General features: G+C 40.6%; 1 protein-coding gene across 9 annotated transcripts in view; it reads left to right on the plus strand.

Moving 5' to 3' along the window:
• Nucleotides 1–995: 995 nt before the first annotated feature.
• The window catches only part of LOC117521144 (adhesion G protein-coupled receptor L2-like), a 186,710-nt gene continuing 168,746 nt past the window's right edge, over nt 996–18,959 (plus strand). For 5 of the 9 annotated variants that reach the window (XM_034182481.1, XM_034182487.1, XM_034182483.1 and 2 more), the window contains exon 1: nt 996–1,193. In XM_034182481.1, the coding sequence (XP_034038372.1) occupies nt 1,118–1,193 (76 nt within the window). In that variant the 5' untranslated portion in view covers nt 996–1,117. The remainder of the gene's footprint in view (nt 1,194–18,959) is intronic. The other 4 variants (XM_034182479.1, XM_034182482.1, XM_034182480.1 and 1 more) reach the window with 3 other exon arrangements.

Here is an 18,959-nt window from a genome sequence, read left to right on the forward strand (position 1 = left end):
CTTGATCCAGATTTTATTCTCACTCATTCATCTTTTGTCCTGACTGCTGACCTTTGATCCTGATCACAGAGCTTTGATCCTCATTCAGATCTTTAATGCTGATCAGTCATCTTTGATTGTGATTGCTGATGTTGGATTCTCATCAGAAAACTTTGATCTTCATCCAGATCTTTATGACCAAGCAATAATCTTTGATATTATCTTTGATTGCTGAACTATCAGGTCTTCATCCCAGTCCCATTTTATATTCCTGATCATACATCTCTGATGTTTAGACCTTTAATCTTTATCCAGATTTTTATTCCCACTCATGCATCTTTTGTCGTGAATGTTAACCTTTGATCCTGATCACAGAGCTTTGATTCACATCGTGCGTTATTCCTGATCAACCATCTATGATCCTGATTACAGAGTTTTGATTAAGATCGTGGTCTTTATTCCTGATAAACCATCTATGATCCTGATCACAGAGCTTTGATTCAGATCCTGGTCTTTATTCCAGATAAACCATCTATGATCCTGATTACAGAGCTTTGATTCTGATCCTGGTCTTTATTCCTGATCAAACATCTATGATCCTGACTGCTGATCTTTGATTGTCCTAACAGAACTTTGATCTTGATCCAGATCTTTATTCCAAATTAGTCATCTTTGATCCTAACTGCTGACTTTTTGCTCTAAGGGATTTGTGATAAATACACTTATTAAACAACAACATGAAGCCATATATCTGGACATCTATTGGTCACATGATGTCAGACCTTGGACGACCTTGAAAAATCTGATTCATAGCGGTTTATGGAGCCAGTGGTGGAAGGGCTTTGTATTAGTCGAGGATCATTTTCTTGGCATTCTTTTCTGAGTGGAATTATCAGCGGATGTCAGAGTAAAAATGGGCCGTGTTGATCATTTCTTGCATTTTCTGTTTTCCCTGTGATTATACAGTTTTAACATCAATGCATTTTTGTTTATTTTTGCAGATGAAAAAATGACTGGAGATGCTTCTTGGACAACCACTGCTCACTGACATCACCCCGACTCTCTGTCTTCTCACTGCAGCACACTGAACCAGTGTCATTCGCCAACAGGTTCCTGGATTGTTTCCACAGGCTGCACAATGGCCTCTGCACTGTGGAGGTGTCCAACATTTCACTGCCTCCTGCTCTTTCTCGCCTGCTTTCACTATTCACAAGGTAAGTTACCATGGAGTTTTCTGGCAGGAAGTAGCACTAATGTGATCCTGGTCGACCTTTCAAGAAGCCACTTATTATTCAGCTTATGAATGTGCTGAATTTACAGTGTGTTCAGAAAGTCTTCACGGCGCTTTACTTTGTCCACATTTTCTTATGTTACAGCCTTATTCCAAAACGGATTAAATTTATTCCCCCCCTCCTCAAAATTCTACACACACAAACACACACACACACACACAGTACCCCATAATGACAATGTGATTTTTTTGGCAAATTAATTAAAATAAATAAATAAAATAAAATAAAATAAAAAAAACTAAGAAATCACATGAACATAAGTATTCACAGCCTTTGCCATGAAGCTCAAAATTGACCTCAGGTGCATCCTGTTTCCACTGATCAACCTTGAGATGTTTTTACAGCTTAATTGGAATTCACCTGGGATAAATTCAGTTGATTGGACATGATTTGGAAAGACACACACCTGTCTACATATAAGGTCCCTCAGTTGACAGCACATGTCAGAGCACAAACCAACCATGAAGTCAAAGGAATTGTCTGTAGACCTCTGAGACAGGATTGTCTCAAGGCACAAATCTGGGGAAGGGTACAGAAACATTTCTGCTGCTTTGAAGGTCCCAATGAGCACAGTGGCCTCCATCATCTGTAAATGGAAGAAGTTCAGATCCACCAGGACTCTTCCTAGAGTTGGCCGCCCGTCTAAACTGAGCAATCAGGGGAGAAGGGCTTTAGTCAGGGAGGTGACCAAGAACCCAATGGTCATTTTGTCAGAGCTCCAGCATTCCTCTGTGGAGAGAGGAGAACCTTCCAGAAGGACAACCATCTCTGCAGCAATCCACCAATCAGGCGTGTATGGTAGAGTGGACAGACAGAATCCACTCCTTAGTAAAAGACACATGGCAGCCCACCTGGAGTTTGACAAAAGGCACCTGAAGGACTCTCGGACCAGGAGAAACAAAGGAGTGGCTTCAGGACAATCCTAGCCCAGACCTGAATCCGACTGAACATCTCTGGAGAGATCTGAAAATGGCTGTGCACCGATGCTCCCCATCCAGGTGCTGCAAAGAGGAATAGACAAAACTGCCCAAAGATAGGTGAACCAAGCTTGTGACATCATATTCAAGATGATTTGAGGCTGTAATTGCTGCCAAATGTGCATCAACAAAGTGTTGAGAAAAGGGTGTGAATAAATGTACGTGTGATTTCTTTTTTCTTTTTTTTTTATAAATTTGCCAAAATTTCAAAAAAGTTTGTTTATTGTTGTCATTATGGGGTGTTGTGATTAGAATTTTGAGGGGGAAAAAAATGAATTTACTCCATTTTGGAATAAAGACTGTAAGAACAAAATGTGGAAAGTGAAGCGCTGTGAATAATTTTTGGATGCACTGTGTCAGCACACATTGTTTCAGCCTCTCAAGCGGAGAGAAGCGCTGTTAACAAAGAAGGTTTATTATTTTTAAATGAGTAGTTTTACCCTTGAAGTTTGAAAAAACAAAGAGTAAGTTCGTGTGCTTCAAGTTGATCTCTGTGAATTTTTGTGGCATCCGTATCATTTTCATTTTCTTCAAAGTAACATTCAGACAAACATTTCTCCTCCTTAAGATTATAACGCCACACTTTCTGAGCACATTAAGCTTTTTAAACAGATTGTCACATTGTATTTTTCAGGCGGCAGAACCTCAGAGAATAGATGCATTTTTCTGACATATTCAAGGGGGAATAATTGGAATGTTGTGTAATTGATGCATCACATGTGCAGCGCAACTCCTCCCAAACCAGTTTGTGGATTTCTATAAAACTTGGCATAATGTATGCAAACATAAGCAGATGTTAGGTCAGATCAAAGACAAGGGCTGGTACCACAATGCAGAACCCCCTTGGATCCTAGATGGCAACCACCAAGGCGCATCACGCCCAGAGAAACACGTCACGAAACACCATATGGTGTGATTCTGCTATGTTATAAATGCTTCAAAGTAATGCAGGAATGTGATGCAGAAGACCTGCATTGAAAGAGTGCACACATTTTTGTGTGCGCCTGTATCCATGCAGCGAAGGAGGAGTGGGAGATGTGCAGCGCCACATACATTTTCACATGTGCGGTGGATGCAGAAGGAAAGGAAGAGAATAAATATGTAATGAAGCCACGTTTTATTAAGCACTTGAAATGCTACTGTGTGCGCACAAGATAGATTAATTCCCATATTGAATAACTTCATGCACACATGATAAGTGTGTGAACTGTGGTCAGTCAAGTGCATACGGACAATTCAAATCATTTTATCAATTGGGTAGACATCTTGGAAAATGGCCGTCAATTTGCTAGATTTGTTAAGTACTATTTTGGGAATCATTATGTCAAATTGGTGCTTTTTACTAAGCAATTGTAGGATTGTTTGCTGTAAAATTTATATTACCTGCTCCCACCGTGAGCAGCCCGTACACCTGCACCCAGACTGAGCACTGGGAAATAATGTATGTTTTTTTTTTTATTGTCAGCAGTGACACTGTAAGACTTTTTTCTTTTTTTTTTTGCTTGTCTCACTTTTTGATAAGCACATTTGTTGTAATGACAAGTATTGTCACTAAACACTGTCGTCTGTCAAAACGGCTGATGCCGGTGCGCCGGCTTGATGATAATCATTACATTCCCCCTCTCCCGGTGCCATTGTAGCAGGATACAAATAACCTCAAATCACATGCCTAGCATTGATTACAGATTGATGTGGAAGCACATTATGCGGGGGGGGGGGGGGTGCCTCCCTTTCAGTTGGATTTTTTACTCTTTTATCCTTCTTTCTGTTTTGTTCAGTGATAGATTTCTCTTCCAGTTTTATTTTCGGCCTGACTGTAGCACGTTGTTTCTGAACAAAGAGAAATTGCCATGGAGCCGACTTTCCCAGCAGTCCTTCCAGCGTGGATGCTTTTCTTTCCTTTTGTTTCTTGTCTTTTTGTTGTGAGTAGATTAACAAATTCAGATAATGCAGATACCATCTCCAAGTCTGACTCAGAAATATTTAACCCGGTGTCACCGACCGAACAGTCCCCCTAAAAATCGGTCCGCCCTGCCTTCACTGTGCATGCGTCATCAGCCGTGGTTCAGCGATTATCGCCTCGTTTCTGCTTCAAACTGCACTCCAATCACCATCTGTCTCAGACACAGATATCTGAAGATTTTGTACAACAATAATTTCCACATAAATTCAGCATTATTTCATCATAAAAGATGGAGGAAGCGATCTCAGCGTCGCAGCTACACGAGCTGCTAGATGAACGTTCACTGCGCGTTGGTCATTTCAAAATGTCAGTTTCCCCTCGTTTCAGCTTAAAACGGCCTTGTTTCTGCTTAAAACTGACTTTAGAATGATTTAATTTCAATTTCAATTTATTTTCATTTATATAGCGCCAGATCACAACAGAGTTGCCTCAAAGCGCTTCACACAGGTAAGGTCTAACCTTACCGACCCCCAGAGCAACAGTGGTAAGGAAAAACTCTCTCTGAGGAAGAAACCTCAAGCAGACCAGACTCAAAGGGGTGACCCTCTTCTTGGGCCATGATACAAACATAAATTACAGAAACAATTCACAGAACAATTCACGGATGAATATACAAGAATTGCAGTTGGTGCACAGGACAGGAGGGTCGCCTCCCATCTCTGGATGGAGCTGCACCTTAAACAGAGAGAAAAAACAGAATCAGGCATCAGAAAGACAAAAAATACTGTATCATTTGCCAGCATTAAACAACAAGAAAAAACAGAGAAATACTAAGGTGATCGCCGGCCGCTAGCCCTAAACTTCACTAAAAGACCCAGAATTTAGGTAAAGTTCAGGCCGCGGCCCGCTCCAATTACTAATAAATGAATTAAAAGAGTAAAAAGCGTAAAACAAAACTGTACCAGTATGCTAGCCATATGAAAAGGGAAAGAAGTGTGTCTTAGTCTTGACGTGAAAATCTCCACAGAATCTGATTGTTTTATTGACGCAGGGAGATCATTCCACAGAACAGGAGCACGATAAGAGAAAGCTCTGTGACCCGCAGACTTCTTATTCACCCTAGGGACACAAAGTAGTCCTGCACCCTGAGAACATAAAGCCCGGGCCGGTACGTAAGGTTTAATTAGGTCAGCTAGGTATGGAGGTGCCAGTCCATGAATAATTTTATAGGTTAGTAGCAGAACCTTAAAATCTGATCTCACTGGGACAGGAAGCCAGTGAAGAGATGCCAAAATGGGTGTAATGTGGTCGAACTTTCTGCTTCGTGTCAAAAGTCTGGCTGCAGCATTTTGAACCAATTGGAGAGCCTTAATGCTAGACTGCGGTAAACCAGAAAATGGAACATTGCAGTAGTCCAATCTAGAAGAGATGAACGCATGGATCAGGGTCTCTGCATCAGCCATAGACAGGATGGGACGAATCTTCGCTATATTTCGCAGGTGGAACAAAGCAGTCCTAGTAATATTTATAATATGGAGGCCAAAGGACAACGAAGGATCAAAAATTACCCCAAGGTTCCTCACTTTGTCAGTGTGATGTAGTAATCAGAGTTTAAAAGTAGGAGGTTTCTAGACATCCAACTTGTCACTGCTGCAAGGCAATCTTCTAAGGATTTTATGTGAACGAGATTACCAGCAGTTATCGGCATATATAACTGAGTATCATCTGCATAGCAGTGAAAGGTAATCCCAAAACGCTGCAATATGTGGCCAAGAGGTGCTATATAAAGGAAGAAAAGCAGGGGGCCTAAGACAGACCCCTGTGGAACCCCAAATTTCATGTCACTAAGGTTAGAGGTAGTGTTACTGTACAAAACACAGTGAGAACCACTGGTCAAGTATGACGTCAGCCATGCAAGGGCACTCCCAGTAATCCCAAAATGATTTTCCAGCCTATCAAGTAGAATATGATGATCCACTGTATCAAATGCAGCACTGAGATCTAACAGCAACAGAACCATAGTGGTGTCTGAATCCATTGTAAGCAGAATATCATTCACCACTTTAGTGAGATTTAAGAGGTTTTACCTTTATAATCTGACAGTTAATAATCCCATTAATCCATTTGATCACTTTGGGTGAAGAGACTCCCTCTCAGACGTGCTGCTGTGGTTCGAAATGAAACATGCGCAGTGGAGGCAGGGCAGGGCGACACCGGCCTCCGATCGGCTCTAGCATAGAGTTGAATCGACATTTGGGGGGTGGGGGTTCTTTGTGAGCAGGGCTGCTTGGCCTCGCAGAATGTCCAGGTTTTGGGTTTCCCTTGATATGAAGGTTCTCTGCCTTGAGGACGCATATTTGCCCATCCGTCAGTGGAGGAATGCGTGTGGGTTCCTCAGAAAACAGTATCTCATTCTATCCACATACCACTCACCTCCAGCCTGTCCGGCCCTCGGGGGAGCCCACATCGCTGCCCTTATGATCCGTGTCTCCGTCGGAGTCCCTGCAACAAAATCCTGACTTGATAATTACCTCCTGTTCCCTCACCAGGAGATAGTATAATCAGGTTATCGTTTTCTCCCAAAACATTCCTCACGCTTTGAAATGCTCATTGACAGAGTTGGAAAGAAAGTAATTTTGTTCTCCCTCTGGTATTGACTTCCTTTGCTGGCGGGGAGATGAACACGTGTCAGTTGTGTTTTAACAGACTTAATCATTCTGTGTAAAATCTAATGGATTTAACTGCTACCGGGGCGACTGGTCATGAACGCATATTGTGAAATTTTCTTGTTTCTGCATTTCTGGAATGTGACATTCAGTTACATTATGGCAAATTTATTTTTTTGTATATTTAATTGGGAATTAGAGATGAGTTATTAATTGTTTTGCAAATTTAGGATTTACTGCGGGTGTTGATCTCTTTAATTAATGAATTAAGTTGATTGAACTTAAGTTTGAAAGTTAAATCAACTCTAACTTACAAACCTAAGTTCAAACAATTTAATTCATTCAGGTTTTTACAAATTATAACACTTTTTTTATGTTGGTTCAAACATTCTCTTTTTTTCAGTGTACAGACCCTGAGTTCTCATATATTGGCTATAGTAGAAAACACCATTTAACACAACTTGTTCTGCATAGAAATTGGCATGAAGAGACGTCGCTATAATCTATTTTAGGTAGGCTTCATTTTCTAAGCGCGAATGCAGTGAAGAAGGCTGAACAGTGTATAATGAATACAAAAAGACTGGATTCATGACAGTCAAAGTGTCTCTTCAAAAACAAAGCGCTTATCAGGGTCATCCATGTTTTTTGTTTACGTTCAACTTTGTTCCCCTGGAATGCTTTGAGGTCGGACATAGTACATCCCAAGTGGGATAATTCCGACATCCCAGTGTTCTAGAATGTGGCAGAAGACAGAGAGGTAGAAGTGAAACTAGATGAACCTCAAAATCAACCCATCAAATGTTTCATAGTACATTTGTTAGATCGAATGGACTGCATTCATATAGCGCTTTTCCATCTGCATCAGAGGCTCAAAGCGCTTTACAGTGATGCCTCACATTCACCCATTCACACAAACACACTCACACCCCAATGTCAGAGTGCTGCCATACAAGGCACTCACGACACACCATGAACAATTTGGGGATTAAGGACTTTGCCCAAGGGTCCGTAGTGATTTTCCGGTCTGACTGGGTTTTGAACTGAGGATCCTCTGGTTTGAAGCCCAAGGCTTAACCACTAGACCATCACCTCCCCAGATTCAAGGGTCCATGTATTGATGGAGTCATATCTTTAACTTTAAAGTTGATTTTGCTTCATATTGGTTAAATGTTACACGCCGAGGATTTACAAGTAATTTTAAGTTGGACAAGTCATTGGATAAAACAAAACACTTTATTACTCTGTCGTCGTGGCAAACCCTCAGTGGCTTAGGAAGATCATCTCTTGGTCGATTCCTGAATGGGATGGTGGGTAGATCCAGGGTAGATCTAGAGGTACGCAGTGCGTAGGTTTGTTTAATGTGGGAATGTCGTTGTCACACCGACAAATGCACGGTCCTTGACAGATCCTTAGCCTGGTCCGATGACTGGGAAATCCCAGATGATCAGGGTCTGAGGAACTCATCCTCCTTCATAGACGATGGGTTACAAGCCATGACCTTCTCTGCATGATCCAGTGTTGAGGACTTCTTGTTTCACCAGAACCTCGCTAGCTTTCTTGTGTTCAGGGTTCCTTTTGGGCCTTCATGGCGACCGTAGCAGATGCGGGGAACGCAAGGTGCCCACTGCATTTCCCCCCAACAGTTATTCCTCGTGGACCATGGCACAAGAAGGGTATTGACACGTGTGTGTGTGTGTGTGTGTGTGTGTGTGTGTGTGTGTGTGTGTGTGTGTGTGTGTGTGTGTGTGTGTGTGTGTGTGTGTGTGTGTATGAGCAAAACAACAAAATATTTATGATTGATCGATATAACTGATAAATAATGACATCACAAATAAGTCATAATATGAAGTCATACATAGTTTAACATAAATAAATACTTGCAATATCGCTGCAACCAACATAGCAAAAGAGATGATCTCCAGCTTATATTGACCAGTAAATAGTTTGCCATCATTTGGTGTGAATAAAGTCATTAAAAAGCATCAAGTGACCTCAAGGCCCAGAAACCACATTTTTTGTATGTCTTTCTCATAATATAAATGATATGTCAGTGTGCAGAGCAGCCACTGGAAACGTCATTTATATAAATTGTTATAGACTTATGTAAACTGTGGGGGTGGGGGGCGTGATTTGTTCAAATAAGGTCTGTTGCGCCTTTGTTTTTGTTTTTTCCACAGCTGAGAGAAGTATTACAATGTTACAACATTTTTTTGTGCTTTAGAACATAACAGCCATGAAACTGTCATCGAATAAATGTATTTCTGTAACTCAGACCTTTATTTTAGCTGGTCGCTCTCTCCATTCACAATGTAGTTCTCTCTCTTTCTCCCATTTGTTCGAGGGTTGAAGTTTGAAAGCCAAATGGTTTTAGTGAAAACAGCAGAAATGTTTCTGTTCCCTTCCCCAGATTTGTGCCTCCAGACAATCCTGTCTCAGAAGACGACAGACAATTCCTTTGACAAATCAGGTCCAATCAACTGAATTTACCCCAGGTGGACTCCAGTTAAACTGTAGAAACATCTCAAGGATGATCAGTGGAAACAGGAGGCACCTGAGCTCAATTTTGAGGTCCATGTCAAAGGCTGTGAATACTTATGTACATGTGATTTCTTAGTTTTGTTTTTTTTTTTTCTTCAAATTTTTAATAAATTTCCAAAAATTTCAAAAACATTTTTTCACGTTGTCATTATGGGGTATTGTGTGTAGAATTTTGAGGGGAAAAAAAGAATTTCATCCACTTTGGAATAAGGCCGTAACATGACAAAATGTGGGGATATATATATATATATATACACACACACATACACACAGCCGGAACCATCCCTGTTTGAATGCTTAAGAAAATAAAATTCAGATTGGTGTTTCACCAGATGTTAATAATATAACATCATACAGATGTTCAACCATCCTGCCAACGACTCAGCCTTACGTTATCTTTTCCAGTCATGTTAAGTTGTCCTTCCTCTCTCATTTATTCTCAGGGATTTTTTTTTTAGCTGCATAATTGAATGAACAATTCAAGTAATTGGTCCAAGAGAGACAGGAAGTCATAATGAATGAAGGAAATGATTGGAAAAGAACTGACTGCGAGCTGAACCTCATCTTGTTTGGAAGCAGCAGCACATGAGCTGCCAAATGAACAAAAACAAAGGGCCGGCTCGGCAAAATGAGCAACGTTTTCCCTTCACTTATTCCATCCGTACGCTCACATCTCAGCCGTATAATGATTTCAAGACGAAAACTCAAAGGGCAAAAAAACCCAACCTTGCCTTATTGACTTGTAATAGTGGAATTGAACGTTTTCAGGAATCTCTTTATTTCCAAAACAGAGAACAAACTGTACTGTTTGAGCTGCATGCCAGACTTTTGCCACGCTTCCTTAAATTGTCTGCCTGTTCTTGATGTTTCTTCTCCATTTCACCCACATTATATAACAAATCCATAAAGTGATGCTCCTCGGGAGTATGAAGTAGGTCAGGCAGGTATCAGGTTTGTTTTTAGATGTTTCAGACGTGCCACAGACAGACCTGCTGCAAATCAATGTATGAATGAATGTTCTTATCTCAGCCTTTTCAAGAAAGAACGACAGATTTAGGCAGATTATGTCGTGCAGTTAGTGTCAACATTTCTTAGGCTGTTTGTGCTTAAGCGCTAAGAGAGGAACTCCGGCTTTCAAAAGGGAAATGTCAAAGATTAAGTTCTTTACAATGGCGTCCTCGCCGCATCAGAGTAATAATTTAACATGCAGCGTTTCTTGTTTTGGTGCGTGTTTGGGTTGCAGGTGAAGCAGTGTGTGTGTGTGTGTGTGTGTGTGTGTGTGTGTGTGTGTGTGTGTGTGTGTGTGTGTGTGTGTGTGTGTGTGTATGCATGTGTGCGTGCGTGTGTGTGAATTATAGACAATGTGAACCTTTGTGAATTGCTGCTGTTAGACAAAACCCTAATCTATGATGAAGCCTTTACGAAGTGCACGAGCACTCGATTTCTATATATTTATTCCACCCGTGCACAGCGGTAGTGCATGTGGGGGTGTGTTTTCCATCCAGTGCATCTGTCCATGTGTGAACAAAGTAACTTGAAGAGTTCTGATCCAGCTTGGACCAAACTTTGTGGAACGCTTGAGGCTCAGCCAAAGATGAAATGACTTGATTATGTGAAAGATCTCTGATACATTCGGGTCACAGGTCAAGGTCAAATGGCTGGTCCACTGCTTATATGCAGCAGTATTTACAATGGCTACTTCAAGGAATTAAAGAGATACATGTGGTTACTGTTAAATACTAATTATGAAGTGATATATGTCACCTTGCTATTGGTTACATGACCTTTGACTTAGGGTGACCTTGAAAGGTCAAGCCCATTTAGAATGGCTGTTTTGAGGAACTGATTATGGATTCAACTATAATTACCTTAAACACTATCGGCCACTTTATTAAGTAGGATTGCTTGGTAGCACAAATAGCTAATCAGCCAATCACATGTCAGCAACTCAATGCATCTAGGCATCTAGACGACTTGCTGAAGTTCAAACCGAGCATCAGAATGGAGAAGAAAGGGGATTTAAATGACTTTGAACGTGGCGTGGTTGTTTGTGCCAGACGGGCTGGTCTGAGTATTTCAGAAACTGCTGATATACTGGGATTTTCACGCACAACCATCTCTAGGGTTTGGTCCAAAAAACAGAAGATATCCATTGAGCGGCAGTTATGTGAATGAAAATGCCTTGTTGATGTCAGAGGTCAGAGGAAAATGGACAGACTGGATGAATGGACACCTGCATGATGTTGTCATGTCGATATGGACCAACTGCTTCCAGCACCTTGTTGAATCTATGCCACAAAGAATTAAGGCAGTTCTGAAGGCAAAAGGGGGTCCAACCTGGTACTAGCAAAGAGTACCTAATAAATTGGCCAGTGAGTGTATGTTCCTTGGACATTTAAGATGTTTTTTAATGAACTTGTTATAGATATACCTATGGTGACTATTAAACACGTATATGAAGTCCTGTAGCACCCTTGTTATGATCATGTGACCTCTGGGCTCGGGTGATCTTGAAAGGTGACTTTTTACAGCTCTTTAACTCAAACAATTTGGAGCCAATATGGATCAAATATGGTGGAAGGGTCTCGTGTTAGTTGAGGATAAAGTGGTTCCGTTTTGGGTAGAATTAACCAAAGGTCAAGGCCAGGCAGAACCATATATTATGGTGATACTAAATCATGGAGAGTTAATCTGCAGGAATCTGTATCAAGCTGTAAGGCTCGTGTGTGCAACTCGTCTTATGTTGTTGTCCTTTTTTTCTTCCACTCAGTTGTTTTTCCTTATTCGGTGTAATTTGCCCGTCTTTTGCCCTTTGAGGAAGATTTTCTTGCTCGTGAAACATTCCTTGGGTGAACATCCCGACATGTTTGTCTTTCTCCCAAAAAGGTCGTAAAGGTTAACAATATGTCTCAGCACAACATTTGTCTGAAGCTCTGCCATACATTGTGCTGATGGAAGACCCTCCCCTGTGCCGCACTGGTATTTCCAGTCTTGGGGTTGAGTGAATGGGGGAAGCTATTGTTCTCTGGCTCCTCTCTGGCCCCGGGCCATGCACATCCAGTCTGTCATCCATTGATATGCTTGAGTTACCATTTTATAACTCATATTGAATTCCGCGGCTCCGTGGCAGAGTAATCATGAATTATCAGCAAAACCATGGGAGATTCACAGATGACTGGTCAATCTGTGTAGTGAGAATGAGCACAGAGGAAAGAAAAAAAATCTGGTATATCAGTCTTGCATGACCAATCTGCACAACTGGAAGTATCCCAGAAAATAAAAATAAGACAGAGCTGCTTCATTGTCTGGATTGAATGGAGCTCTTCACAGATTTGGAACCATATTTAGAGAGATAAATTATCGTATTTCTTGTGGTTGTAAGGTGTTTTTGTCGTATGCTGCCGCGACACCTACCGTATGTGACCATTCCTTGAATGGCCACTTGAGACTAGTTCCAAAAATTAGTCAATCCCCGAAGATGCCCATGTCAAAATCCCAGACTTTACAGCTGAAATAAACATGTTCAAGTGCGCTTGTTTGCAGTGAGGAATGTTCCCGGTTCAAGACCACCCCTGCCCATTCTCCATGTGATGTGGAGTTGTGTCAGGAAGGGCAGCCGGCATAAAACTTGTGCCAAATCAACATGCAGATCCACCTCGGATCTGCTATGGTAGTCCCGAGTGAAACAAGGGAGAAGCCAAAGCGATTTACTTACTTAAAACCAGGTACAAAAAAAAAAGGATTTGGTCTCTATAGCTTGTTTCCTCATTTATGACAGATTACTCATCCGTTTAACATATTTGAAGTCATAAATTTATATATAATTGGGCTTGTGTTCCCTTTGAGTGACAGCTAGTGTGCCATGTTGAGGGTCCTGCTAGCAGTCACCATTAACTGCTTTGGCCTTGACCGTTTATTGCCCTTTATGAGCATTTTATTACACCCCTATTCTACCGGGCGCTGTTCTGTTACAATTACTCACGAGCCAACAAAAACTGCAAAAACAGGATGAAACTACTTGCTCCAGCTTGTCTACTAACAGGCTTAGTGTAAATGTGGCAACTCACTGGCTTATAAAGTGCAGACGTGGCAACCTGTCCAAAAACGAAAGTAAGGAGCTGCGTAGCCCAACAACCGGCCCTGAATTGGGCCAGATACTGGCCTCTAAAACAAATTTATTCCGAAGGTCCATTGGTCCAAAGTTCCCTCAAGAAAGCTAGTTAGCTAGCAAGCTAACAGCAAAACAGCAGCGACATCTTTCCGTTCTCTATTCTTCCTTAGGATTTAAACGTTTCTCCGTGGTGCCATTAGCACTGCCAAGATGGCGACAATTGGAGTCACACTATTTGAGGTTCAGACCTCTGGGTGATGTCATGGAGGGTTTGTCCAGTAAAGCTACAGTGTATGTGCACTACTCCTACGTGTCTCACATTTTGCAAAAGATGCTGTTTTAATAACTGGGAACCAGAAATGTTTTTGGAACCACAAAAGAAAACAAAAAAGAATTACAATGAGCCAAAGTCACAAGAATGTCCGGGATTAGTGTTTGACTCTGTGGAAATGAAATACAATCTCACCCGTGATGGGCTCGTCCAGATTTATTGCAACCGTGACTTCCTGAACACTTTTTTTTTTTTTTTTTTTGCTAAAACAAAAGCAGAAAAATATTTCCATATAACGTGCATGCAAAAAAGGAATCTTCACCTCGCGGGATGGAAGCCGGGGATTTATTGTCTCAACATGACTGTAAAAGCTCCTGTTATATGACCAGTTGGTGACCAAATGCTGAATTAAGTCGACCAGGAGCCATCGATTCTGACACTTTCATTTCATTTTTTAAGCATACCTTAAATCTTGCTCGCTTGCAGCATCGCAAAGCAGTAAAATTCACACTTCTCGTGGTAACAACTTGGATAAACAGTCGACCAGATGCCTTCATCACTCCCATCTTAAATATTGTCTGCGCTTGCTTCTTTTTTTTTTCTGTTGGTTTTTTTTTTTCCCTTCACTCAGTCAAATTAAAATACATGAGAATATTTTAAAACCAGAATGTGTCGCAGCTCAAACTCTGGTGCTAAAAATGAAGCAAGTGCAGAAAGTGCACAAAACTTGAAGTTCCTTGAATGGCCACTTGTTTCCAAAAGCAAGTCAATCCTCAGAGGACCCTATGTTAAAATGTCCAACTTTACAGCAGAAATAAACATGAATACAGTTTGCTACAAAATTGCTTTTGGTCTCCATAGCTACATTATTTTCTGGAATATAAGTCGTACTCGAGTATAAGTTGCACCTTTTTCTGTATTATCAGCTCTTTAACTTGGGATTTTTTTTGTGCATTGTTGTCATGCACTTTTTATTAGGATTCAAGATTATTTATTGTCATTGCACAGGCGTACATTAGTAAATTGAAATTGGGGCATAGTCCTTCTCCTCGGTGCAAAAGAAAAGACGAAAATCAGATAAGTAATAAATATCTAAACAAGGCATGCATTTATCAAAGAAAGAAAAACACAATATACAAACTGAAGGGTTAAAAGCACAGACAAATCTGTGATGTGAGAACGATTGTTGCACATGTTCATTGTATAAAAAAATTGCACATATGTACAAAAAAAAGGTTGTACATGCGTTTATTTGCACTTACGAGGTCTGTCCGTAAAGTATAGGTCCTTTTAATTTTTTTCAAAAACTATATGGATTTCATTCATATGTTTTTACGTCAGACATGCTTGAACCCTCGTGCGCATGCGTGAGTTTTTCCACGCCTGTCAGTGACGTCATTCGCCTGTGAGCACTCCTTGTGGGAGGAGTCGTCCAGCCCCTCGTCAGAATTCCTTTGTCTGAGAAGTTGCTGAGAGACTGGCGCTTTGTTTGATCAAAATTTTTTATAAACCTGTGAGACACATCGTAGTGGACATGGTTCGAAAAATTAAGCTGGTTTTCAGTGAAAATTTTAACGGCTGATGAGAGATTTTGAGGTGATACTGTCGCTTTAAGGACTTCCCACAGTGCGAGACGTCACGCAGCGCTCTCAGGCGGCGTCATCAGCCTGTTTCAAGCTTAAAACCTCCACATTTCAGGCTCTATTGATCCAGGACGTAATGAAAGACGTGCGGACGGGTCCGCGCGTCGGGACGCAGCCGACGCGGTGCGGCGGCACAGGAAAAACACCTCCGTGTTGATAACCATTTGTAAAATCCAGGCGGCTTTTGATGGCTTTCAGTGGAGTGAGTATATGAGAAATTGTTTAACAGCTGGACATGTTCCAACTTGTCCTTAAGGCTTCCAATGGAGGTGTTTTTCCTGTGGCGGAGCGTCGCGGCGGCTGCGAGCCGACGCGCGGACCCGTCCGCACGTCTTTCATTAAAAAAATCTCCTTTAACAGTGGAATATCCAGATAAAATGCTGAAACCGACTTCTTCTGAAACTTCTCTGTTCTCTCACGACGTCCTGGATCAATAGAGCCTGAAATGTGGAGGTTTTCAGCTTGAAACAGGCTGATGACGCCGCCTGAGAGCGCTGCACGACGTCCCGCACCGTGAAAAGTCCTTAAAGCGACAGAATCACCTCAAAATCTCTCATCAGCCGTTAAAATTTTCACTGAAAACCAGCTTAATTTTTCGAACCATGTCCACTTCGATGTGTCTCACAGGTTTAGAAAAAATTTTGATCAAACAAAGCGCCAGTCTCTCAGCAACTTCTCAGACAAAGGAATTCCGACGAGGGGCTGGACGACTCCTCCCACAAGGAGTGCTCACAGGCGAATGACGTCACCGACAGGCGTGGAAAAACTCACGCATGCGCACGAGGGTTCAAGCATGTCTGACGTAAAAACATATGAATGAAATCCATATAGTTTTTGAAAAAAATAAAAAGGACCTATACTTTATGGACAGCCCTCGTATACTTTGTGTGAGCTGTTTGTATTTATCATAGCAATGACCCTATTGTAAAAACTGTCCCTCTGCCTCTTAGTCTGGCTCTTAGCATCCTGAAACGTCTGCCAGCATTTATTATATTATTATATTATTTTTATTAGCATTTATTCTTTTATTATTAGAGTTTATTACACGAAAGCCAAAATATGGCTATCAGGTATTGCAAAGAATTTCCGTCTGGAAAAAAATATGTGTTAATCAATCACCCAAAAGGAAATTATCTGCTTCAGAAATAAAATGTGATATTTATTATAGATTGTGGCATGCCGAATTCAAATACAACAATAAAAATGTCTGATTGGCTGCTGTTTCCAAGATATTTACATTTTATGTCTACATAACTATTTTGTGTTGATAATAGTTTTCATGATAATTCATAAACATTAGGTATTTCATGTTTCTAATTGTTTTTATAATAAAGATCACCTGTTCTCTTCTTAAAATGCTTAAAAAAATCAGCAAAAGGGTTATATATTAACTCTTAGTAGCACAGTGGTAACATATGTTTAAAATTTGAATCAATCAACAATTTTAAACATTATTTTCATTCTTAGTGGCCCAAAAATAGTAAAGTTTTAATTTATTTATTTCAGAAGCATTTTGGCTGCAGATCAGTGTAATTGGTGACTTCACCAAAGGCACAAGCGCTTGTGATCAAGATACCTGAACTATACCAAATCTGATTTTGGTCAATCTTGGCAGTTTAAATGGGCATATGGATGGGAAGAAGTGATTTGATTTTGGTTAAGATCAGTCGATCTCACTGGCTCTCAGCCCCCTCCCCGTGACCCTCGATTGGAGTAAGCAGGTATAGAAAATGAATCAATGAATTAATCACTCAAGGAGGTCAAGGTGCACTTTTGATCTGGTTTGAATTTCACACCATGATTTGTACTTTTGTGTTTGGTTGGTGGAGGTCACCAACTTCACAAGACGATTCAGCCATCGGAATGTGCTCATGCTTTTGATGTTATGGCAGCAACAACGTTTTAAATAAAACCAAATCTACAGTGTGTGTATATATATATATATATATATATATATATATATATATATATATATATATATATATTGCAAGAGGCAAATGGTGGTCACACCAGATACTGACTGGTATCCCCCCCAATAAAACAAAACTGCACCTTTCAGAGTGGCCTTTTATTGTGGGCAGTCTAAGGCACACCTGTGCACTAATCATGGTGTCTAATCAGCATCTTGATATGGCACACCTGTGAGGTGGGATGGATTATCTCAGCAAAGGAGAAGTGCTCACTATCACAGATTTAGACTGGTTTGTGAACAATATTTGAGGGAAATGGTGATATTGTGTATGTGGAAAAAGTTTTAGATCTTTGAGCTCATCTCATACAAAATGGGAGCAAAACCAAAAGTGTTGCGTTTATATTTTTGTTGAGTGTATATATATATTAGGACATAAACCTGAATGAATCATTAGTAACACTAATAGAGGTCTTATTGGAATATTTTGACTGTTGCTTTTATGTGTTTTTGATAAGAATAAGAAGAACTTTATTAATCCAAGATTAAAATGCAAGAGTGCCGATACAGTAAACAGTAAACATTGCTTTTTGATTGTGAGTCTGCTGGAACCGAAGAAACTGGTTCACACTCTGAAATAACAAGTCACACCAACAAGCGCCATTTATTTGAATGCATATCAACATTGGCTTTTGTTTAGACTAAGCCGTTAAACTGGTTCAAGGAATGACATTGAAGCTAGATCTTTGAGTTCATCTCATACAAAATAGGAGCAAAACCAAAAGTGTTGCGTTTATATTTTTGTTGAGTGCATATATATATATATATATATATATATATATATATGCTATTTACTATTTGCTGTTTGAAACAGACAACAGGAAACAGAATAATACATCAGGTTTTGGTGCAGTTCATTATTCATCAAGCACTTTTAAATAGCTCAGAGGCACGTCGGTGCTCATTTCACATGAACAAACAGTGCACAAACTCAAAAACACGTAAAGGGAAAACAAAGTAGGCATATAGCATTTAGCACCAAAGGGATGTTGCTTTGGAACAATCAAAGCATGGTGTTGCTCTGACTAAATACTTGCAGCGGTGAATTTTGTTTTGAGTGCTTCAGTAATCGTGGCATACATTTTAAGCATTAATGTGCTCAAGGAGAGTTTCATTTTGCACACCTGGCATGTGTGCGAAAGAATGCAAAGGCTATTCCAACAACCCCCCCCTCCCTCGCTGTTTGAAACATCAAACAGGAGGGAGGCTCGTATTATATTTATTCAGCATGAAAATTGCTCAAACATGATGGATTTGTCTGCACCCGTCATCTTCATGCTGCATCAGAAATGTCACAACTGCTTGGATTTTTCTTACTGTCGATTACAACGCGAATGCTGCTGTTCACAGTGACGAAAAGACGCTGATCAATAAGATAATTAATGGTGGATTCCATTATGTGGGTTTTTTTTTTTTTTTTTTGCTGTTTGCATGCATTTTCCAACATGTCCGTCGTGAAGTGGAGAACAGACCCGTGCGTAAACCGGTTCTCGTGCCTGGCTCGTCATCAGATGTGCTTTGATTCGGTGGAGTGATGGATGTTGGCGCTCGCCGCCTACAGGCCCTGAATGCAGCACTGTTGCATTCTCTGTAGTAGTACAAATCTCCTG

The sequence above is a fragment of the Thalassophryne amazonica genome, chromosome 12 (genome assembly GCF_902500255.1).
Source record: "Thalassophryne amazonica chromosome 12, fThaAma1.1, whole genome shotgun sequence".
Taxonomy (NCBI): Eukaryota; Metazoa; Chordata; class Actinopteri; order Batrachoidiformes; family Batrachoididae; genus Thalassophryne; species Thalassophryne amazonica.